The sequence below is a fragment of the Gasterosteus aculeatus genome, chromosome 9, assembly GCF_964276395.1.
Source record: "Gasterosteus aculeatus chromosome 9, fGasAcu3.hap1.1, whole genome shotgun sequence".
Lineage (NCBI taxonomy): Eukaryota > Metazoa > Chordata > Actinopteri > Perciformes > Gasterosteidae > Gasterosteus > Gasterosteus aculeatus.
In genome coordinates, this window is record NC_135696.1 from 23,072,747 (window position 1) to 23,097,539 (window position 24,793).

At 40.1% G+C, this 24,793-nt stretch overlaps 2 protein-coding genes across 7 annotated transcripts; both read left to right on the forward strand.

The window, feature by feature from the left end:
• Window positions 1-432: 432 nt before the first annotated feature.
• LOC120824643 (reticulon-3-B) lies at window positions 433-7,547 on the forward strand. Of its 5 annotated transcripts, XM_040185576.2 has the most exons (9): window positions 433-625; window positions 2,395-2,545; window positions 4,916-4,972; window positions 5,523-5,661; window positions 5,788-5,857; window positions 5,936-5,982; window positions 6,512-6,570; window positions 7,060-7,153; window positions 7,308-7,547. In XM_040185576.2, the coding sequence occupies exons 1-8, from the start codon at window positions 535-537 to the stop codon at window positions 7,106-7,108; spliced, it is 663 nt and encodes a 220-aa protein (XP_040041510.2). In that variant the 5' UTR covers window positions 433-534; the 3' UTR covers window positions 7,109-7,153; window positions 7,308-7,547. The 5 variants fall into 5 exon arrangements, 3 of the variants coding, with proteins under 3 accessions (XP_040041510.2, XP_077936115.1, XP_040041511.2); XR_005713007.2 differs by lacking the exon at window positions 6,512-6,570; XR_013450572.1 differs by lacking the exon at window positions 7,308-7,547 and having other exon boundaries at window positions 6,512-6,822; window positions 6,944-7,201.
• On the forward strand, window positions 7,470-23,570 carry LOC120824615 (equilibrative nucleoside transporter 1). Of its 2 annotated transcripts, none has more exons than XM_040185536.2 (13): window positions 7,470-7,808; window positions 11,774-11,837; window positions 12,340-12,421; window positions 13,067-13,239; window positions 14,128-14,267; window positions 14,738-14,872; window positions 15,190-15,287; window positions 15,679-15,757; window positions 15,937-15,995; window positions 16,239-16,347; window positions 19,562-19,647; window positions 19,805-20,004; window positions 20,279-23,570. In XM_040185536.2, the coding sequence occupies exons 2-13, from the start codon at window positions 11,812-11,814 to the stop codon at window positions 20,388-20,390; spliced, it is 1,299 nt and encodes a 432-aa protein (XP_040041470.2). In that variant the 5' UTR covers window positions 7,470-7,808; window positions 11,774-11,811; the 3' UTR covers window positions 20,391-23,570. The 2 variants fall into 2 exon arrangements, with proteins under 2 accessions (XP_040041470.2, XP_040041471.2); XM_040185537.2 differs by having other exon boundaries at window positions 7,539-7,676.
• The last annotated feature ends 1,223 nt before the right edge of the window (window positions 23,571-24,793 follow it).

Below are 24,793 nucleotides of genomic sequence, written 5' to 3' on the forward strand. Positions count from 1 at the left end.
AGGTCAGCAGAGGTCCCGGGTCAGCGTGATTGGTAGGAAGTTGGTCAAAACAAAAATTGAGGTATCAAAGAAAGAAAAAATTATAAATGTGCCGTCCATGTTTAAATAAAACATCTTGACTTATTTAGCTGGAGGGGGGGGGGGGGGGGGGGGGGTGTAACAAGGAAGGAAAGGGAGACGAGAAGAGAACCGGAGATGAGCAGACTATGTAAGCAAACCTTTTTTTATTAGATAGAATATGTCAAAGTTTTCCTTTGGGGACAATTTTAACAGTTTAACATTCATTTTCATACTAATTCAAACTTGTATTATTTCCATGGAAGCTCAGTTTTCAGTTTTCCAGTTTTCATTCCTCCAAATGTTCAAAGTTTCAACATCTGACAGCTGACCTGTGGAGACTCCCCCAGTTATAAGCCCTGCCCCTGGTGATGACATCATCAATCTGTCTTTCAGCCGCTGCTCAGCGTGATATTAGGGGTTTAAACCTTCAGAGAACCTTCACCTCCACACACAAAGGAGAAGAAGAAGAAGAAAATGGCCGACTCCACCTGCAGCAGTCACTCCGACGCTTCATCTTCATCCAACAACTCCTCTTCTTCCTCCTTCAGAGACTTCACACATTCAGGTAAGGCTCAATAATTCAACATCATCCAGTGATGACCTTTCACTGATATGATTGATCACTATGACAGATTGAACAGCTGATTGGCTGTCAGCTCCTTATAGTAATAATGTATAGTAAATACTATTGAATTACTTTACCAATGATAGTGATACAAAAAAAAAAAATAAGGAACTAGTGTTTACACTGTAGTCAGTCCTTTCTATATCCTCTTAGAAATTGAACATGTTCCGTACCATTATGTCCTCTGCACAGAAGGACATGTTGGCTCTTTTATACACATGTTTTGGTAATGTAAAGATGTTGTGATTTTTTAGATACTTGTATGTTCCTTTCTGGAAAAAAACCTTTAGCTATGCAATCCCATGTAGCCCGACTGTACTGCTCTTACATGACCCATCCTTGCTAAAACTATCACGGCAACAAAAGTGCACACAGCTGCAAACAAAATGCTGCCATCACGTTGGAATCCCCACATATTCTCATAAAGTCCCTGTGGTCAGCTACTTATGTAGTTATCATAAACATGGAAGCCACGGTCCACAATGACAAAGGGGACACGATCGCATCCTGGATTGTGGACAAAAATGTATGTAACTAATTGTAATTATGTAATGCATTCCATATATTATTTTGAGGATGTATAGGGTTAGAGGCATGAATATGTGAGTATGTATGTAGATATATGTATGTGCATGTATGTGAGTATATATGTCTGTATATGTACATATACACATCTGTTTGTACAAAATACAATATATGCCTATATGTATACTCTAATGTACTTATGGTTTACTTTTTTATCTTCTAAATCAATAAATACAAAATTAAAACATTGATCACAAAAGTAATAATAATAACTGTGAGAACAGACATAATTGTAAAAGCTGGTAACTGGCTGTGGGTCGTCAACAGATCATATGATCATGGTAAGTTGTTAAGTCGCTGTTACAAAGTTCTATTGTTCTGTTGTTCAGTCAGCTGATCTGCTCAGCTGAACACTATTATTCACACATGCTGCTCACTTACTGGACTGGAGTACACATTGTAGGGAGGTACTTGTTTAAACACTAACATGTATCTTCTTGGATTGATATTGTGTGTCACTTTTCCTCAAAGATCAGTGAGATTAGATATTAACTATAATTATAATAACTACATCAGCTGGTTTGCGCAGTGAACAGCTGTTCTGCTGACAGCTGTTCACTGCTGTTTGTCATTTTGTCTCAGAGGGTTATTTTATTTTTTTCAACCCTGAGGGATGATTATTAAGTTATTGACTTTCTCTAAATTGATTATCAAACTACATAGAATAGGTTATGGGGGTTTAGGGTGTCTGGTACACTAATGTCTATTAGAAACCGAATACCAGCTCTAATTCAACTTTGATATACGGAATATGTTTAGTGCTTCCTTTTGTCGTCTTCAGGCATTTGTGACTTTGAGAAACGTTCCTTTACCAGAAGGGTTCTTTTATCAAAGGGGTTATTTTATCATAAGGGTTATTTTATCTCAAGGGTTCTTTTATCTGAACGATTACTTTATCTGAAGGGTTCTTTTATCTGAACGATTACTTTATCTGAAGGGTTCTTTTATCTGAACGATTACTTTATCTGAAGGGTTCTTTTATTATGACATGGGGAAGGCAAAGAAAAGCAAACTTTGGTTATTTTAGTTCTCTCTGACTCCCTCTCTGAGACTCCACTTCTCACTCTCACTGACTAACTCTTTTTTCACTTTCTTTGACTCACTCTCTCACCCTTGCTCTGCAGCTTTGCAGCTTTTCCACTGGAAGGAACCAAAGAAGTCGCTGGTGGCGTTCGGATTGTCGCTGCTGGTTCTCGTCTCGGTGGCAACGCTTTCTGTCATCAGTGTGGTGTCGTACCTGCTGCTGACCTGCCTCTGTGTCACCATCACCTTCAGGTGAGGGCATCACCTGCTATGAACTAACTTACAAAGCAATTACTTGAAATTTGTCACACCTTATTTATTTTGTTCTTCTCAAGTTATATTTAGGTTGAACCTGACATTTTGATTAAATATAATTCTTATTATACCCGTTGAAGGAGACCAATATTATATCATTCACAAAAAATAAGTAAAATGTCTCTGTTAACACATACTGCTATTTTAATTACACATTAATTATATATTTAACTTAAAAATCTTACTTAATGTAGATAAATACAATACTAATGTTGGTGCTTTTTCCCAACTTGAAACTTTAATAATTTATCATTTTAAAGTGCAGAATAAATAGCTAAAATAAATACATAAACCTGAAGCGTATTTGAACATTATGAAAAGAACAAAAAACATGCCTTATACAAATGTCTTTCATGGGTTTCATTTAGAGCTTGGCACTCAAGACTGCACACTCTTTATGTCATCTTCTTTGTTTCCATCTCCATGATTATTTTTTATCTCGCATCAAAAGTGTGTTACAGCTCACCTAAATAGAGTTTGAATTAGCCCAAATGACGTAGCAAATGCAAACCATTAAGGACTTCCACACCATCAATATCAAATCCAATGTTAAGTGGTGGTGAGAGGACGTCCTCATCCTCCCTGATGACAAAGACTGCCATATCCCATCTCTTACGCTGTGTTCCAGCAGAATTTTTGTGAGCCAACTGGTAAAAGACGAAACACTTATGAGAAAGTTATTCTGATGAAACTAGTTTGTGATACACCATTATAAAAAATATCTACAAATCCAACTCTCATCAAATCTCTATTGGAGCTTTAACGATGCGGAAAAAATGATATTCAAAGTCCAGCAGATCAATAATTGCAGTTCCTAATATTCATATCACAGAAAAACAATTGGTAAAGCCTTCACAGAAGTTCTAAGTAACAGCCATATTCCGAAGAGTTATAAAATCCGCTGCAACAAAAGAAGATCAATAATTAAAATAATGACCTCAATTAAGATTTCCTATAGTGTAAAAAATAAATTGATATTAATTTCACATTTTGGATCACACCATAGATATAATTAAATGTTTATGTCCAGGCTAGTTATTTCACACTATAACTAAAATATATTAATATGGTCCAGCCATACTTGTTTTAAAAATAACGGCGTAATAATAGCATACGGGAACCACAAGGTTGGTGGTTCGAGTCCCATCTGCCCCAAGTCGAAGTGTCCCTGAGCAAGACACCTAACCCCTAATTGCTCCCCGGGCAAAAGGTGAAAAGCCATGGGTACCAAATGTAATGTAAGTCGCTTTGGATAAAAGCGTCAGCTAAATGTAATGTACAACTGTGATTTTTCTCTGATAGAGTGATTAAACAGATACTTCTTTGTCACAAAAAACATTCATGAAGCTTGGTTCTTTTATGACTTTATTATGGGTTAACAGAAAAAGTGACCAAATCTGCTGGGACAAAAATCTACATACATACAAACTAACATGAATTAGCAATTTTGGTGACTTAGAAAGTTGTGTCAATGAAATGAGCTTCATAGCATGGCCTCTTAACTCCTTGTGAGTGATTATGAGTGACTACAGCTGGTAACTCTGAGGCCATTTAAATACGGCTCATGGGATACAAACGCTACAACGGGAAAGTCAAAGGAGCGCAGCATGGATCTAAAAAAGCAAATCATTGACTTGAACAAGTCAGGAAAGTCACTTGGAGCCATTTCAAAGCAGCTGCAGGTCCCAAGAGCAACAGTGCAAACAATTGTTTGTAAGTATAAAGTGCATGGCACTGTTTGGTCACTGCCACGATCAGGAAGAAAACGCAAGTTATCACCTGCTGCTGAGAGAAATACTCTACCAATGTCTAAGATCAATCATTTATTTCCACTTCCAGATCAATCATTTATTTCCACTTCCACCTTCTTTGCTATGCTATGAACACACATAGTTAAGGCAGGGCAAGACACATTTATTTTGATAGCACATTTCAACAACAAGGAAATTCAAAGTGCTTTACATAAAACCAGGAGGAAAAGGACATTTTAAATTAATGTCATTACAGTCTCACCTGGTCAAACATGCATGTGTTTACTGTCTATTCCTTTGTCTCCTAACCCACGGTTAAGGGCCTAACCCTAACTCTTAGATGAGGGCCCAACAGGTCAATCAGAATGCTCCAAACCTTCAGTCTTGCAGTTTTTAATAGTTATCGTTACATGCATTTGTACTTTGTCATCTCTAACTCCACTGTTGTTCATTTCTACTGTACTCATTTTTATGTGTGAATTGATTAAGGCTGGACTGAAACATGTATTTGTCTGAATGAAGGTAAAGTTGGTGTGGTGTATCTTCCTTTTTGTAGGGTCTATAAATCTGTTATCCAGGCCGTCAAGAAATCAGATGAAGGTCACCCATTCAGGTAAGGTCATTGGTGTTGGTACCACAGTGCTACCTAGCGCTGAGCCATATAGAGTTGTCAGATTTCATTACGGTGTAATTTTTATGTACAAATACTGGCGTATAGCCCTAATAACTGATGTTGCTCTTCGTCAGACATCAGAATTAATTTTTACACATCACAGCCGAGATTGTTGTGGTTTGGGCTACTTGACTTATGTGTATTGAGATTGTGTCATGGTTATAACATTATACATCAATTAATAACCCACAACAAACGCTCTTTAACAGGGTAAAACACCACGACACAACAGCTTGTGACACACAGCACTAATTATTGGACGTTCATAAAAGTACCCCACCAAACTACATGCTGGGTAGAGCACGCCTGCTAACACAACAGATAGAAACTGGCACTACATGAAAACACGGAAAAAAGCGATGCAGGAGGAACAACGAGAGACCGGAGATGCACCAACACTTGTACTCAAGAAAAATGCTGTGTCTGTTTGGAGGGTTTTGGGTTTGGGTTTGTCGCCAGTCTTTGCATCCTGTCACCTGCATGCAAACAGGTCTCTGTTGGAGACGGACATGTCTGTATCCTTGGAGTCTGCCCGGATGCTAACTGACCGGTCTCTGGTTCATCTGAACTGGTTAACCTGTCAAACCAGGAGGCTGCTTCTGGTCGAAGACCTGGTTGACTCATTGAAGGTCAGATTCAGACAGAATCTGGGATGGTTTTAAATGCTAGCTTGTGTTCACGTTTTTAAATGTCTCTCCTCCTTATATTCTTTGTACATTATGGGTTTGGACTTTGTTTTTATTTGCCTTGTTAAGCTGGCTGCTGTCATGTGGATGATGACGTATGTTGGAGCCATCTTTAATGTAGTCACCATCCTCATCCTCGGTGAGTACTCATCCTACTGACTCGTTGATTTAGATCAGTTGAAAAAAACTAACAAACTGAATTTTCTTCCTTATCCAGCTGACATCATGTTCTTCAGCACTCCTCTCATCTACCAGAAGAAAAAGGTAAAAATGTTTGTTTTGGTTTTCATGGTTTTTCATGGCTTGGTTCAACAGAAGCTGCATAAACACAAGAAAAACATTAGATAACTCAACCAATGTCTCAGATCAATAATTTGTTTCCACTTCCAGATCAATCATTTATTTCAACTTCCACCTTCTTTGCTATGCTATGAACACACATAGTTAAGGCAGGGCAAGACACATTTATTTTGATAGCACATTTCAACAACAAGGAAATTCAAAGTGCTTTACATAAAACCCATTAAAACCAGGAGGAAAAGGACATTTTACATTAATTAAGTTAAAACAGACCCTAAATAAAATAAAATGTGCAGTACATTTAATGAAATAAACAGATTAGGCATCCTTGGATCTGGTTAATTAAAGCGAGCAGACAGAAAAGTCTTCGGTCTTAATTTGAAGCCGCTGAGAGTCTCCGCAGATCTGTGTATCCTCTGGGCTGTCCACCTGTCTGTGTTTCCTCCTCATCAGATTATTTATATATGTTGATCAGTAAACCGTGTGTGTTTAGGAACAGATTGATCGGTACATTGAGTTGATAAAGTCCCGGGTGGAGGAGATGCGGCAGAAGTGAGTTCACATCTCAAGTATATATCTAATATCCATCCATGGGTATTTATACTGTGATTTAGTACCGTCTTTGTATTAGTACATGATGTGTATATACTTAGTATCAGTATACTGTCTGTGTATTAATACTCTATATCAATAGTTGATTAACCCTGTTTGTGGTTGTGTGTGCATTAGTACTTACTAGTAAATGATGTGTGGTAATACACACAAGTATCAGTTTATTATGTGTGTATTAACACTCGGTATCAAGTCAAGTCAAGTCATTTTATTTTGTATAGCCCAGAATCGCAAATTACAAATTTGCCTCAGAGGGCTTTACAGTCTGTACACATACGACATCCTCTGCCCCGAAACCCACCATCGGCATCAGTACTTACTGTGTGTATTAGTAGCTAAAGGGACAAACAGATTGTGTGTGTGTATTTATACTCACTATCAGTACTTTCTATGTGTATCAGTACTGTAATACTGCTTGTGTGTCCTCAGGATGAAATATAGGTTACCTGGAGCTGTGGGAAGAACCAAGGCTGAATGACCAATCACACTACTTCATACGCTAATGTCATTTCTTCTCTGATTGGTTGGTTTATCACTGATTCTCCTGCTCCAATACAATTCTGACTCACAACCTCATTGTTTGTTTTATTCTTGTTATTATTTATTGTACTTCAGGAAGATCCTCAGATAAAAACGTAACCAGTGGTGGGTTGTGTTCTTTTAATTACACAATGCAGAACCAGATGTTGCAGACACACAGACCAAGCGAGATCCACTGCACTCCACTTAGTGCACCTTCCCAGTTGTCATCCAGTTTACTGTTATGACATAATCAGCATTTGCACAGAGACAAAGTACACTGAACTAACTGCTATCAGGGGTTAAAGGTCACTGCCGACAGAAGAACTGAATCTGCTGAAACTGCAGAAAGACAAGAGACAAATGAGAGGAGGAAGACCTCTGTAAGAGGAACAAAAGGAAACGTGACCGATACGGAAAGAAAGTTTCTCAACTGGACTAAAGGAGACTGAACTGAAGCTTCACCAGAGTAACTGGATCAAATAAAGTCACTTCCGGGAACTTTCCTTTTCCTGCCACAATTTCAGGTAACGCACAACTTTAGCGCCATAAAAACCACTACTACTTTTTTCAAAAAAGAGACAGGAGTTGCTCGTTGCTGAGGTTCAACTAGCATATCTGGGCGTGGAGCCAGCTGCCACTGTGAGGAAACACTGAAGGTAAAGCCTGCAATTTTCTTTACTGAGACTCAAAGTTCAAGTTAATTCTGGTAATATATTTATTAGTATATGGCAGTTCAATTTGTACATGTTCTGGAGATTATTTTCCAAAGAAAACCAATTCAAACAAATGGTATGTATGTATATGCATTCATATGATATACTGTATATATTTATATTTACAGAAGAACCACAGTCTCACAGAGCTACAGTCAATACAATGTAATGAGTTTGTGTTAAGGACCATCAACGACATAATTTCATTATGGTTTGGTGGAAATTAACTACTTAAATGAACGTGTGGAAGTGTTGGAGGTGTGATTGTCACGGTGTGGGTTTGTGTCCTGTTGTATTTTGTAGTTTGCTGCCTCTTGTGTCCCTGGGTTAGCTTCACTTTCCGCCCTGCCCTGTCATCGCTTGTGACTGTCTGTCGTGTCCCTGATGGTTTCCACCTGTGTCCAATCACCAGCACCTTCCCTGTGTATTTCAGCCATGTGTATCTCCTGGGCCCTGTTCCTCGTACGTGGCTAACTGAGTTAGCCGGATCATTATCAGGATGAGATGACGTAGATCAGGCTTTTGGATTCCCCAAAGCAGGTTTGGCTAAATCACCATAGCAACACATCGAAAAACTTGAACCTGCTCCGGCGCAGCTTCATTTGAACCAGCTGGATTAGTTCATCACTCAACCCGAAAAAAAAGACAGCTCACTACCTCATTGATGAAGGAGCGATATCAGTTAGATTAACGTTTTATAGGGAGACACTTCTCCAAGATCACAAAGACCCGTTATGACATCACGATGACGTCCTGCATGAGTGCCATTGAGGCTAAAGACAAGGAATCATTTCCCGAGCCGAAACGTCACGTGATGAACACCTCACGCTGCAGCTGAGCATCCACTGTCCCACAGACTGTCTCACATACTGTCCCATGGACTGTCTCTAGACGGTCTCACACACTGTCCCACTGACTATCTCTCATACTCTCTCACATACTGTGTCACACACTCTCTCATGTCTCACACACTCTCTCATGTCTCACACACTCTCTGACACACTGTCTCTCACACTGTCCATGTCTGTACGGTGTTGCGATGCAGAGAACGGGATAATGATTCTCCCATACACAATCACAAACACATAATAAAGGTATTTGTTCTATAACGTCATCTACACATACATATGATACATAAGCTGATACGGTACATAGATCCTATTCATTCGTATCAATTAGATTCTTTGGGCTTGTTTTCATCTACATACTGTGAAAGAGTTGAGATCATTATTCTCATTGGATGAAGATGCGTCCATGAAGCCTCCTGCAAGCAAACATATTTAAATAAATGTAATCTGATTGATTAGAATGACGAGGCACTTAAAATTTGCTTATACATTTTACCAACACGCATTTAAAGTTCACTTGTCTGCGATACTTTGTCGGGCTTGTAGCCTCGCAGGGGGGCGCTGTCAGTTTTTGCCTCATGTGTCTTTACAGTCTGTACACATGTGACATCCTCTGTCCAGAAAACATCACATTAGCACAGGAAAAACTCCCTAAACAATGAAAAAGTCTTCAATGGGCAGAATAAAGGGACGAAACCTTTAGAGAGACAGAGTAGGATCCTCCCCCGGGATGGACAGACTGCGATCGACGTACAGAATGAACAACGTAAAAGATGTACTATACGCTCAATTCATCCGACAGAAATGATTCAAATACACATATTATCTCCTTATAAGCATTCATGATCATCTCCTGCTCGTCAGCGGAGAAAAAAGACAATCTTCCTTTAAGTTTATTTGCCGTGATACTGTTAGAAAATCTTGGTTTCAGTGATTGACTCCTGATGACTGACATCTGGTTCAAACTAACAAGACTGTTTGAGCGCCGATCCGCCTTTGAGGAACCGATATAGCCTGATGTCAATCATCTCGGTAATTTGAGCTAGATAATGGTCCATTTGATGGACTTAGTTGAACCACGTACGAGAAACAGGGCCCTGGTTGAGTCATTACGTTGTTTTCCATGTTGGTGTGTTCCCATTCTGTGTTTTCCTCCTAGGTATTTTTGATTTGAGCTTCAATAAAATATGTTGTTAGTTAAAGTCTGGATCCGGGTCCTGCTTGTGCCACCCCGTTGCCATTATAAGTACAATGTGCTACAATTTGTTAGTCAAGGTAGAGTCTGGAGTCAGGAAGAGTCTGTCTTTAGTTTGCGGCGGAAGATTACATTACATTACAGGTCATTTAGCTGACACTTTTATCCAAAGCGACTCACATTAAATTTTAACTCATGGCTTTTTACATTGCTTGGGGAGCAATTAGGGGTTAGGTGTCTTGCTCAGGGACACTTCGACATGGGACAGGGGGCAGCCAGGACTCAAACCACCAACCTTGTGGTTCCCAGCGCACCCTCTCTACCCCTGCGCCACGACGACGCATTACATTACATTTCATGTCATGTAGCTGACGCTTTTATCCAAAACGACTTACAATAAGTGCATTCAACCATATGGATACAAACTCAGAAGAGCAAAAAAACAAGAAAGTGGAATTTCCTCAAATAAGCCAATTTACAATTTGCTATAGATAAGTGGCATTAAAAGTACAATTTAAGTGCTACAATTTGTTAGTCTTTCAGTTGAGAGTCTGAAGAGTTGTGTCTAGTTTGCGGAAGATGTGATTTAGTCGAGTGTTTTGCTCTGAGTGAGGAGGAACAAGCAGTTTTGCAGAGAGTGCGGGTCGGGATGTCGGGTTTGACCATGTCCTTTATGTAGACTGGACCTGATCCACAGCATGGTACGTGAGGACCTGCGCTGCCTTCTGAGTGAGAAGACAACGTATTCTCCTGATGGTGTAGAGCGTGTATCTACAGAATCGTGTTGTCGCAGTTATGTTGGGAGTCAGGGAGAGTCGGCTGTCGAGTGTCACCACGAGGTTCCGGCAGTCAAAGTGGGTGTTAACACAGAGTTGCCAAAGTTAACCGTCAAGTCCTGGGTAGGAGAATCTTTTCCCAGAGAAGTAGTTCAGTCTTGTCAGGGTTGATTTTCAGATGGTGAGCGGACATCAACTGAGAGATGTCAGTCAGACAGGCAGAGATCCGAGTGAGGGAAGGAGAGAATTAGTTGGGTGTCATTGGCATAGCTGTGGTAGGAGAAGCCATGCGAGCGAATGACAGCGGCGAGAGAGTTGGTGTAGAGCGAGAAGAGGAGGGGACCCAGGAAGGAACCCTGAGAAACTCCAGTAGTAAGAGGACAAGGTTCCGACACAGATCCTCTCCAGGTTAACCGGTAGGTGCGGCCGTCGAGGTAGGACGAGAGAAGGGAGAGAGCAGAGCCTGAGACACCAAGTTCCTGAAGGGAGGAAATAAGGATCTGGTGTTTGACCGTGTCAAATGCAGCAGAGAGGTCCAGAAGGATGAGGACAGCGGCTCTAGCCTGAATGGCCTGCCTTGAAGCCTGACTGGTGGGGGTCAAGGAGGTTGTTACGGTGGAGATAAGAGGAGAGTTGGTTAAAAATGGGCCCTTTAAAGAAACCTTTTCAGGCTCAGTTGCTCTCTCTCTCTCTCTCTCTCTCTCTCTCTCCTTCCAGAGACTCAGATTCAGACAAGAGGTTAACATAAAGATCAATGGGAAAAAAGAGAAGCAGAGCAAAAGTCAGAGAAGGTTCTCGTCACCTAAAAGACAACATCACTGATCCACCCTTAAGTTCAGCTCAAGTTCAGGCGAGCTTACGTTGTAGTTAACATTACTGCAATCAGCAGGTGGCGGATATTGAGACTAATTTCTCTGTTTCGGGGAGTTGTTTTAAATTGCACGTCACGCTGGGATTTCCGAAACAAGCTGGAATCCCAAAGGACAAGAATTGATGGGATGTTATAGGAAACGTTTGTCAACCACTGTATTAAAGGGTTTTCTCCATGTACCTTTTTTGTTTTTATGAGTATTTCTTTTTTGGTTTCAGTTCAGCAGCTTTTCAGTTGATCAGATCCTCGGAAAATAATGGCTGTCATCTTACCGAGAGACAAGTGAGTCAAATAACCTTTACTTTCAGGATCATTGAAAAATAAGAAAAACTACAGGATTGTACAGATTGTATTGTACATTCGTTCTGATTATTTTTGTTTTAATTCTGTTTAATTGACGAGTAACACAGAACCTCAAATCTGAACCAGAGTTATTGATGTTCTGTCGGGAGGTGACTCAGTACTTGTGCTAAGAATTTCGTTTGGAAATTGGAGTGTAGCAGCTTCTAGTCCACAAAGACAGAGCCAGTGTGGACTAGTAGCTGAAGAGGACGATTCACCTATCGGGTTCTGTGTGAGATCCAGGAGGTTCACCTCTAGCAACCATCACCTTGAGTGGAGTGTAATTCAGGGGGTCCACCTCTACCAAAGATCACCTTCAGCAGAGTAAAGCTGATGGCTTGCAGCTACAAAAGTCATAATACATTATGGGTTACCAAAGAACAATACTTTTAGTGTCAGTTTCATGACAAATTATTTTATTTTGAAAACATTATACCTACAGGTATTTTGGCGTCTGGTTGATCTTCTTCATGCTCGGTTTGGGGACGCTGCTGCCCTGGAACTTCTTCATGACTGCTACCATGGTATAACATCACCATCTTCAGCTTTGAAGCTTTGATGTTATTTTAACTTGATAGAGAATTTAAACACTCTCACATATTGAGTGAAACCCTAAAGGGTTATGTGAAAATTTGGATAGAAGTTTTCTTTGCATATATGTAATTAATTAAGATATTAATATCTCATGGAAAACAATTTATATTAGGTGTGCATCAAGGCAAAAAGTATAACGTTTTACTTTTTGGGCTTTTAATGAAGTACTTCATTGGTGCTGTTCACAGCAGTCTAACTGTTTAACTGTAAAAACAGTACACTATAATTGTTCAAATCTGACTGATGTACAATATTTTCGCCATGTTTGTAGTTTAACACATAATGCAGATTTTGTTTTTAAATCGATACTGAGAGCTACTAAAAGCTAAATGCCCACAGGAGTTGTGTTTTCTTGCATGTTTTACTGTGCGTTGCCAGCAGGTGGCGGTGCAAAGAGTTACAGGCTGTCATTTAAAGTTTCTAATAAAGCTTTATATTTGTGTTTATACATTCAATGTCTAAGGGTGGAGCAAAGGGGATTACAACTGAGAGCCACAGTATTGACATCGACCAACATGTTTGTGGACTATTATGTTTCATTAAATGCAGACTCAAAACAGTTCTGTTTTTTCCAGTACTTTACGAGTCGTCTAAAAGACTCCTCATTGGTTGATTCTTCAGCCAATCAGACAGAAGCATCAAGTGAACGTCGAAGTCTTCTAGAGGCTAAATTCAACAATGTGATGACGCTGTGTTCCATGCTGCCACTGCTTCTCTGCACCTGCCTCAACTCCTTCCTGCACTCACTGTGAGTAGTAGAACATTACAATACCAATGAAAAGTTCTACAAAATACTGAAAGTGACTAGGCCCTATGCCATCATTTCTTATGTTATTACTTCTGCTATTATGTGCTGGTGCACTTTTTTTTAGAACTTTTTAGAATGTTGTTCTAACACTATAACAATAATACATTTTATTCATAACTTCATCAGCAGATGAGTCAGAGTGCGACAGAAGTCAAAACATGGTTAAAAATAAATTAAAAGCTAGTAAAAACATAGGGGAAGAAAACAACCCTAGAGTAAAAAAATGCCTTCTTGAATAAAAAGTTTTTCAGGCCATCGGCTATGGCGCGGAGCTTTGTTTTGTGGATCTTGAGAGGCGAGCTGCTTGCAAATCTGAGGGTGCGGGTGTAGGTTTGGGGAGTGAGCCGTTTTTGCAGACAGGGAGGTGCATGTCCATATATGCATTTGTGAGTAGTCGAATTTCGTAGTCAATCCGGAATGAGACAGGGAGCCGGTGTAGTGAGTGTAGGATGGGTGTTATGTGTTCGTATTTCTGAACTTTCATCAGGATCCTGGCAGCGCTGTTTTGCGTGTATTGTAGTTTCGGGATATTTTTGCCAGTGATTCCAGTTAAAACGGAATTACAGTAGTCCAGTCTTGAGGAAAGTTGTCTTAGCCGTCGTGTTGTACTTCTATCCATCCTGACTATGGGGGAATTTAAGACATTTGTTGTTGTAGTCTTGGAAACATGTTTTTGGTTTTATCCTCCACAAGGTCTCTGAACTTGTTGACTCGTTACAGTTTCCATTTCTATGTTCAATTCGTCAGCCCTTATTCAGTTTCCCAGACTCTTTGATACAACTCTCTGAGCTCTCAGATTACCCTTTGAGCACCTCCTCTCTGTGTCAGTATTCCTCAGCGTCTGCGTGTGATGGGGTCTCTACTCATCATCATGTTTGTCTTCATCGCCACCGCTCTCCTTGTTAAACTTCCTTTGGAGCCACTGCCCTTTTTCTCTGTTACCATGGTGAAGATCATCGTCATCAACTGTGAGTCTTGCTTGTTTGTTAATCGCATTTCTTTTATTTTGGTGGGGGGTCTTCAATACAGCTTGTTACCACATTTTATGTTAATAATGTAACTTTTTTGGAATTTGAAATTTTGGATTATTTTAGGACTGCTCTTATTAAATCTTTTTAAAAGCTTGTTTATCTAGTTTAGCTTTTTATAATTGACTCATTAACTTCCAAAGGGCTCAATACAAAGGTCAACAACCAGAACCAGTCTACAATGTCTGAAACATTACCTGAATATTATTAATATTAATATGACAAATTGTACCATTGGTTTGTGATTGATCTCTGTCTTTCTGCCGTGAGAGATGAGGTTGATTTTATCAGTTGATCTTCATCCTGCTGGGTTGGAAACCTCATTTGATCCTCAGATCTTGGTTCTTTGTACTATTCCTTGTTTGGAGTGATTTAACTTTGAACCAGAGGATGATCCGTGTTTTTTTCAGCATTCGGAGCGGTGCTTCAAGGGAGTCTGTTCGGGATGGCTGCACTGCTGCCGGCTTCCTATACAACTCCAATCATGAGCGGCCAAGGACTCGCTGGAACCTTTGCAGCCTTTGCAATGATTTGTGCCATTGCAAGTATGATCAATAATTTGTTAACAAATGAATAAAAGATATATTTCAACTATAAGTAACCTATACAACATTCAATTTTATTTTTATTTCAAAATGACATCTATTCTATATCTTTATATTTATTGATGAGGTAAAAATTATTTTCAGTAGAATCCATTCAGTAAGTACACCTTGTCCTCTCCTTCTGTTCTTCTTTCCTCCTCTTCCCCCTTTTCTTCTTCTCCTTCTTTTCATCTTCTTATCTCGTTCTCCCCTTCGCTCCTTCTCCTCCCTTCTCTCCTTCTCCTCTTCCTTCGTTTCATCTTCTTCTCTCCCTGTAGGTGGCGCAAAGCTTGAAGATGCAGCATTTGGTTATTTCATCACAGCCTGTTTTGTTGTTTTTCTATCTGTTCTCTCATACATTCTGCTGCCTAAACTGGTAGGTGACATGCACACAGACACACCGACACAAACACGACTCTACTGTAATAAATGATTTATACAGTTCAGGTCTGTAAATCACCAGACACAAATAGTCATCACTCTGCAGCTTTGGAGTCTGCAGAGAGAAAAATTACATGACCATTAACTACAAAGACAATCAAACTATCAAACTACACACACACACACACACACACACGTATACAGACACAGCCTCAATGTAAAACACAAAGCTGATGACTTCAAAAGTAATGTGTGCAATACATTACTTTTTCATTTCTGCAAACACTTCAAACACATGATGCTTTATAACAGCACTCTTTCCTTTTGTTAATGGAATTGCTTGCGTTAATTAATGCGTTAATGTTAGGATGTTTCTGTGTTTTCAGAGTTTTTTTCAGTTTTATCAGGAGAGAGACAGGACCCAGGAACCAGAGGAGGAGAACTCAGTAAATCTTATGAACAGAGGTAACAAATAAACACGTTAACACAAATTGATATACTTGTACTATAAGCTGAGTTATGTTTGGCAAGCTCGTCTTGTTTTTTTTTCCCTCTTCTCCCTGTTCTTCTTTTTCTTCATCTCCTTCTTCTCCCTGTTCTCGCTTTGTTTTTTCTTTCTCTCCCTCCCTCTTTTCTGAGTAAAGGTAAAGCTGCTGACCAGGACATGAAACAGAACATCTCCATGATAAACATCTTTAAGAAGGTGAGAGAAAAAAGGAGCTCAAAATTTTCATGGATCATCATTTGGATCGTTGAAGTTTTTTTGAATTTAATTGACTGACTTCAGCTCGTAATTGATGGTTAGTTTTTCGGTGAGTGTAGTTAATTAAAAGTCAACGACAATATATTTGAAGAAGCAGATGGGTTTAACAGGATCCTTTTACCATAATACAATATTGTTTTTACTTAGTAAATTTATTTCATATGTTTGACCATCACCCTTCAGATCTGGCAGCTTGCTCTGTTGGTGTGTTTCACCTTCACCGTCACCATCGGAACCTTTCCTGCCATCACTGTTGACACCAAATCCACTATTGCCGACGGAGGCTCTTGGGGTAAAGTTTGTTCTTCTGTAGTGATAACGATATAAAGAGCTCATTTGAAGGAGTTCCTGACTGGACAGGTCCTTTTGGTGTTCAGTTGGCGTGTGTTGTTTTTATCTATATTTATTAGCATTTTGACCATTTGCAGGATCAGTAGTTACATAGGTTACAATAGATCAAAACATGGAAGGGATTAGAGTGGAGAAGAAAAAGGATTTCTTACATCTATTTAACCTATACAGTATGTGTGTGTTTGTAACAGTTAGGGCTGCAACTAACGATTATTTTGATAATTGATTAATCAGTCTATTATTTATTCGATTAATCGATGAATTGGATTAAAAAAACGGCATTAAAAGCTTTAATTTCCAATTCTTTATTCTAAATGTTTCCTCCTGATTCCTAAAACAGAACTGCAAATTCACATTGCAAAAATACTTCAGAAAGTACAGGTTGCTCCTTGAACATAATAATTTCTAAAAAAGAAAAATACAAATCAGAAAATGTAACAGGATTGGTTTTAACGTCAGAACTAGACTACACACAAACGCTCACACTCACAAACACACCCCCATGTTCACTTGAAGCGTATTCATTAAACTATTACCATCCTTGTAATGCAAGTTAAGTAAATGCATAGAGCTAAAAAACAACCAAGTGCTATGAGATGAATTTAAAATGGCATTTGTAAATAAATTAGCGGCTTCTTAGTTGATTTAATGGATCACAGTGTGTCTCCCTTTACAGGCATAACATCAACTACCGTATAACCCACAGTATATGCGCACACGCACTGGACTACCGTACATGACAGCATTAAGAAGTACAACACACACAAATGTATTTGTCAACAATAACCGATATGGGACAAAGCATGAAATATATACAAGACAACAGATTGAAAGATGAATGGTCCAAAAGAGGCATGTAAATAAAAATGTGTCTTAGTCTTGCAAACTGCTTTACTGCTGTTATTAGCGAGCTAACGCTAACCCTTGATCAGCTGGATGACCCAGTAGGAGCTAGCGCAAATTGTGGCACAGGCAACCCGCCGAGGCACTTCCTGTTGCAGGTTGGGGTGCCGCGGCGAATGCCGCAGTGTCGAGACAGTTGCCACGATTTCACGAGGCAGTTGCCACGACTTCGACGAGACAGTTGCCACGACTTAGAGGCAGTTGCCACGATTTCACGAGGCAGTTGCCACGATTTCACGAGGCAGTTGCCACGAAGTCGAGACATGATATGTTTGTTTTATAATTTGCCAATATGTGACAATACAATACTGCCTTTAAAAGTACTAGTGTTGGTAGTTATTATTTTAGTAATAAAAAGCCAATAAGTGATACAACGGCTTCCCATTTTAGTGCAGCTAAACGAATATGGACTAAGATCACTTGCCGCCCTGGTTATAATCTCTATTTCTAGAACTAATCAATGGGTATGTCATTATATGAACAAACGATAACACTGGGTGGGTGCCATCAAGACGTGTCTAAAATTGAATGTCAGTATATAATAGGAGTTACCAGTATGTTCATTTAAATTAATGTTGACTACAATTGTTGACAAAAGACTTTGCCTGAGCTTGATTGTGTGCATGACTGTTTTTAGATATCCAGTGATTGCACAAAAGCTGCTGGATTAAAGTATTAACCTTATTCTATATTTTTTCATGATCAGGCAACAGACAGTACCTTCATGATGGATGTTACGTAAAAGGAAAAATGACATTCTTTAAATTATATTTATTTCCTTTTGACTATATCTGTTGTGCTTGTGAAGAAGCGACCACCCAAACGCAAGGGAACGTAAAGTGTTTTAATGAACACAAAGACAAACAGAAGAATACGGGCGTTTGGCCGGCAACAGTGAATCCCAGTGAACAGAACATGGTCCAGGCCGAGGGAGAGCGCACCAGACAGCAGGCAGCTCACGTCAAACAGGAGGCTGGGTAAAGCAGAGGTTAGCAACGGGACAAAAATTGTTGAGCACGAACCGTCAGGACACAACAAGGCAGGCGATACAGGACAGCGAGCTCAGGTACGTCGGGTGCACAGGTAATGCTCTGGCGGAGAACAAGTCTTTTATTGTTTACTAGGGAGACAAACATGTATTTCTTAAAAAGTATTTTATTAAAGAATCACTAGATTCATCTATATGGTGTTTTTTCACGTCCATTGTTTTTACTGTGCATGAATGCAATGCATAAATCAAGTTCTGTTCTTTTGTGAATACGCTGAATGATATCTGCCATCAAGTGTTGCGTTTGAGTAGATAAGTCCGTAAAAAATTAACACTTTTGTTTTAAGCCTAGTACTCTTAACAAAAATATATAATATTACTAGTGGGTGAAATAAAATAATCTCTGCTTTGTTTTTTAATGCAGAAATAAATGTGCGTAACCATGGTGGTTATTGTAACCAAGGCAACGAGTGGTGTTAGCCCATATTGGCTTAGCTGAACTTAAACGGGAAGCTATTGCATCACTTATCGGCGTTTTATGACTAAACCAATTACAACCAACAACACTCGTACTCTTAAGGACAGAGTACAGGATAGTATTGTCCCATTTTGTCAAAAAGAAATGAAAAGAAAACTGCAACAGTCGAGGCATCATTGCCGCAAAGTCGAGGCAGCTGTCGTGAAGTTGTGGCCGCTGCCACGACTCGCCACGGCAACTCAACCCACAGATAACAGTCGTACTTAAACTGTATTATACTGTCACGTTGCATACATATGAATACTAAAATTAACGGAAACTGCCTCAGCGAGTTGCCGGTGCCACGATTTGCGCTAGCCCTCTCTCGGATGACGAGTGAACAGGAGGCTCATTACGTTCCTCACGTCAAAACAGGACAACGTGGTGCTCCCGTACCGTGTCACCCCCAATGCTCGCACACATTGGACGACTAGTCGAACAGACGTCCCTGCGTCATGTGACTCACAACAACTGCCGGCGCAGCTGGCAGCTCTTTCCTCTACGTCGGCTCAGCGCTTTTATTTTTATTTTTGCTCCGCGCATCTCAACTCAAACATTGAGTGACGTATAAATCGACACAACAAATTGATGATGAAATCCGTTGGCAACGCTTTTAATAATCAAATTTTATCGATTTCATCGATTCGTTGTTGCAGTCCTAGTGACAGTTGTATATATATATTAGTGATGTATCACTTTACAGATTAACTTGGTGTTTGAGTCTTTCTTTCTTTCTTTTTTTCACAGAACAGTTTTTTATCCCAGTCAGCTGTTTCCTGCTCTTTAACATGTGTGACTGGGCTGGGCGCAGCTTAACCGCAGTCTGGATGTGGGTGAGTTTCATATCAAGCATTAAACCCCCACATGTCTTCTGTCTCCACCCGGCTCATACATCCTGTTCGTACAGGGACCTCTTTCTGTATTGTTTAATGCTGTGTATAAATGTTTTAACGTCTGATGAATCTAACAATTTTTTATCTCTGTTTTCAGCCGAGGAAGGACAGCGTAGTTCTTCCAGTTTCCATTGTGTGTCGTCTCATCTTCATCCCTCTTTTCATGCTGTGCAACGTTCAGCCTCGTCTTCACCTGCCCATCTTCTTCCATCACGATGGCTGGTTCATATTCTTCATGATCTTCTTTGCGTTCAGTAATGGATACCTAGCCAGCCTCTGCATGTGCTATGGTCCAAAGTAAGTAAAAAGGAATGGTTTCAGAAGTTTAACACTAGTTCCATGACCACATGTTGAGTGCTTTCTTTAATAACATTAACCAGCAATGGTGCCATGCCATTAAACCCAAAAGAAACTCTTACATTACCATACCTTCCTCAGTAAATTATGTGTTCTTATACATGTCAACTTAATTTGATACTTTTCATTCAAAGAATCAAGTCAGAAATAGTGGAGTTGTAAAGTGTGTTTTGCACTGGAGTGACCAACTAATACATATTACTTGTTGTTTCAGAAATGTTCTACCTCATGAAGCAGAAACAGCTGGGTCCATCATGGCTTTCTTTCTCTCACTGGGTTTGGCCTTAGGTGCTGCTCTCTCCTTTCTCCTAAGAGCACTGGTTTAACTTGAAACCAGTTACTTCTTACTGGATTACCATAAAACCACCAGTTTACCACTGGATTAACTCAGAGGAACAGCAACCGTTTTTTTGGGGTCTGACTGAGCAAATCTTTTCATTCAAACATTAGTATTTCCATCTTCATACGAAAAACTACCAACAAAGTTTAAGAACAGATTTGAAATAGAACAAGTTCAACGCTAGTTTCACACTCCTCATCAGACCAAAGTTAACAGGGTGAAGGTGGAGCTACAGGAACTTCTTTGGGAACCTGATCTTTCACAATAAAGTTCTGTCCCGGGAAAGACTGAAATGAGGCTGTGATGGGAGGGGATGTATATCTCTTTCTTTTCTTTGTCACATTCTCTCAATTTTTCCTTCTTTAGATTAAAGAAGATTTAGATTATTAAAGATTAAAAATTCTCATGAAATTAAAAAAGTAAAGAGGAAAAATTGAAAAACCAGTGTGGTTTACATTTTGTGGGTTAGGGTCGGAGGGTTAGGTTTGGAACGTAATCCCATAGATCTCCTCGTGTTGTGCAACGATTTAGGTTGTAGGTTGGATAGAGAGCTAAGGCCAGGCATGTCAGTCAATATACCCCAAGGCATATAAACTAGAGCTGCAACGATTAGTCGCCGTAATCGACAATGTTGATTATGAAAAATCGTCGGCGCGGATTTCTATCGTCAACGCAAAGTATATTATAAAAAGATTCAGAGCTACCGGTCTTTTTCATCCAGCATTGCAATAATGTCTGCACTGTAGAGCAGATATCATCCTGCCGGGAATGCACAGGCTCAATTGGTCGATTTGTACGCCTTGGGATGGCTTAACTCAGGCAGAAGGCAGTTATGCAGTTGGTCACTACTGTAAAGACAACCAAAGCTGCGACGTTTGAAATAGAAGTGCCCCGTCAGGTTTTAAATCACAACCGTCTGTTTAAGCTTTACGTCCATGTCTGGACGGGCCACCTTCTGGGTCCAGATCCAGGCCGAGGCTTTCCAGTTAGGGGCAAAGGGTTAGGGTTAGGGGCAAAAGGTCCAGCAGGGGAGCATTGCCTTCTGGCTCTGCTCTCTTTTTCTTGAAACGGTGCAGTAAAGCGAGTGCAATACCGCCCCGCTGGTCCGATTCTCCGGCCAAACTCACACTCCATCTTACCCTAACTCGTGAACAAGACCCCAAGGTACTCCATTGGTTTCCTGCTGAGAGCCATGGCCTCGGATTTAGAGGTGCTTATCCACATCTCAACCGCTTCACGCTCTGCTGCGCACCGTTCCAGTGAGAGTTGGAGGTCACAGACAGAAGATGCCATCAGTGGAGGAAATCCCAGCCAGCATTGAGTTAACTCAACACAGAGGCCGTTGGGTGGAGCCGAACCCAGGAGCATTTCAATGTAAGGCAGGAGTGTCCAAACTTTCTTTCTCGAGGTCCACATACAGAAAAATACATAAAGGACTGGGCCACTAATCCTCTAATATTGGAATATTGCAATCAAATGCAGGTAAATTATGTTTGATAATTGAACATGTTTGATGAAAAAAAGCCTCCATCATAGCTCTCCATTAGTAGATTTTCATTTTATTTTTTACAAAAAGGTTGGCAGGTCATTCTCTCAGTGAGTGAGATTGGTTCTTAGGGTGCTGATCCCTCTTCATTACAGGATATTTTTAGCTTATTACACAAATTATTGGGATTGTTAACACAGCAAATAACGTTTGCTTAAAAATTGTCATAAACTTTAATTGACTGAATTTATAAGTAATTGGGCTTATGACAAATGACCACTGCGTATATTTTTAAATCCCCTGTAATGGACTGACTGTTGCGCTCAGTGGAAGCAGTGATGCTGCGCTTTGGTCCAAAGGAAAGCTGGCAGGTCAGGAGTAAGTTTGGTGGTTGAGATGCGGAGAACGTCACGGAGAAGCTGTCGGTCATTGTGCTTCTCGGTCTGCTTTTGTTCAATCTCGGAAGCGCTGACAGAATTCTTTCATGAGAGATGTGATCGCAGACACATTTTCTCCCATTTTATCAGAGAGCTGGGCATTTGGAATCACGCATTGTATTGTGGTCAGTGTGGGGAAGTGCGCTACATTGAAGTTTCGCAGGTGTGACTCGGAAGAGACAGCGCCACGCACACAATGCTTTCATGTGCGCATACAGCTGCAGTACCAGCTCCTTTTTGCCTTGTAGTCTCTTATTGAGGGTGTTGAGATGGTCAGTGAGATCAACTAAAAAAGCCAACCATAAAAGGTCAGTGATCTCACGGAGAGGTCTACCCTTTTCATTCAAAAACGTGTTGATATTTGATCCCAGGGAATAGTACCGCTGCAGCACGGAGCTGCGACTGAGCCAGCGCACCTCAGAATGTAGACTAGCTCCCCGTATTCAGCCTCCACATCAGAGAGGAACTTTCTGTGGTAAAGCCTTCGTGCCTGAATTATGTTGACAGTTTTCACAACTGCGTTCAACTAGAAGTGCAATACAGTGGAAATAGTCCATTATATTGGACTCTCGCTAATGAAGCTCTGGACACGCGTTCTTCTTAGGGTTTTATTATGAACCAGGAAAACAAGCTACTGTGGGCCGTAGCCTGCGCTGAAAAGCAGACCATCAGTTTTAATCACCAGAATTCCAACCATGCTCCCGCGTTCCGTTACTCCAACTCACCCCTAAACATCACAACAGCACATTCCCATAGGCTGCACTAAGATGATTTATATCCCCTCGTGAGCCATTCACTGACCTTATAAACTCAGTAAATGTGAAACCTCGCTCACAGAACATGTCAGTGCGTTAGCAAAATGTTTACAATTGTAATGAAAATATCACTTTTTGAATTCCAGTAACATAAACTATTATTATTATTATTTTTAATAATATTATCATAATATGTTATCTGAATCATCAACAAACTTCCTCATCAGTGGACAGGTGATGAACATAGAACTTTGATCTTGGTGTCGAGTAATGAATATCTTTTGCTCTCATTTATTGTGAGTCTGTAGATATTAATTTTTTTTTCAGTTTCCTCACAGAAATGAAGGCTTTTACAGGGCAAGGTCAACAATTAGTTATTTATTATTATTGAAGAAATATAATTATAATTGGGATCATTGTTGTTCTCATCATATGATGTATCTATGCCTTTTATGTGAAATAAATTTGAATTCATATTTTTATCACCATCATGTGAGACACTTGTTCCTTTTCTCCCCTCGATATGAGGCGTGATTGTGACATCACTTGGCCTGCTGAGGTCGCACCGACTCATGTACTACGTTAACCCGGTCCATTCATGACACCTGTGTATTTTCCCATCAATAAAATGTTTGTTGGACCGCCGAAATCCCACACCAAGCATATCCATGTTCAACTGCAATACTTGTGGTCATAATCAACTCATCCTTCACCATTAAAAAAAAAGAGTAGATAATAAGATAACATGTGTGGTCCAAAATTTTGAATAGTAAACCAAAATCTATGAGAACTATAGAAAACAGGAAAAATCTTTAAGCCTGAGATACATGATCTTATGCCAATGTTGCCAGTACTATTTCAGATGGGGAAAGTATAGCGATCAATGTTATTTAATTTTTTTTTATTACAACAGGAGTTCTCAAAACTTGGGATGTTGGAAGGATGTTGAGGCTAAAATTGCTTTCGTTCTGCTTAAATAAGAAAATCTTTCTTGTGTCTAATACAATGTTAGACTTTCCAGTGCTTGGAGGGCCCACTTTAATGTAGTGGAACCAGTAGAATATATACTCCACCAAAAGAATAGTAAGTAATTCCATCCATCCATCATTAAAACACTTATCGTGCAGACAGGGTTGTGGGGGGCTGCAGTCAATCCCAGCCAATTTTGGGCGAGAGACAGGGCACACCTTGGATTGGTTGCCAGCCAATTGCAGGACTAACACAGAGACAAACTAACATTCAAACTCACATCCACACACCTACGGGCAATTTAGAGCCACCAATTAACCTGATCCCCAGAGCATGTCTTTAGACTGTGGGAGGAAGCCAGAGGACCCGGAGAGAACCCACGCAGACAGGGGGAGAATATGCAGACCGCACACAGAAAGGCCACAGGGAGAAGTCGAACCCAGGACCTTCTTGCTGTGAGGCCACAGTGCTAACCATGACACCACCGTGCTGCCCGTATGGCATTCCAATATATTTGAATGTTAAAGTATTTGCTTCGAATTCAGCATTCTGCAAACGTGCTTCTTCCCCTTTCTTACAGATTGCAAATCATTGACACGCATGTGGCTTCAGCAGACCTCTATTGGACATAATAAATATTTCCACTCTTTACATTGATGTTCCTAACAAGGATATCTCAAATTCTCTGAATTCAACTGAGGACACCGCCAGCTTGGCCAAAAGTGTGGCGTATAATGGACTA

Coding starts and splice junctions, on each gene's coding strand:
- LOC120824615 (XM_040185536.2), top strand. CDS start 11,812: ATGGCTGTCATCTTACCGAGAGACAA. Junction 15,288..15,678: donor ACATTCTGCTGCCTAAACTG/GTAGGTGACATG, acceptor CTGTGTTTTCAG/AGTTTTTTTCAGTTTTATCA. Junction 19,648..19,804: donor TAACCGCAGTCTGGATGTGG/GTGAGTTTCATA, acceptor CTCTGTTTTCAG/CCGAGGAAGGACAGCGTAGT.
- LOC120824643 (XM_040185576.2), top strand. CDS start 535: ATGGCCGACTCCACCTGCAGCAGTCACTCCGACGCTTCATCTTCATCC. Junction 626..2,394: donor CAGAGACTTCACACATTCAG/GTAAGGCTCAAT, acceptor CTTGCTCTGCAG/CTTTGCAGCTTTTCCACTGG. Junction 4,973..5,522: donor GATGAAGGTCACCCATTCAG/GTAAGGTCATTG, acceptor GCATGCAAACAG/GTCTCTGTTGGAGACGGACA.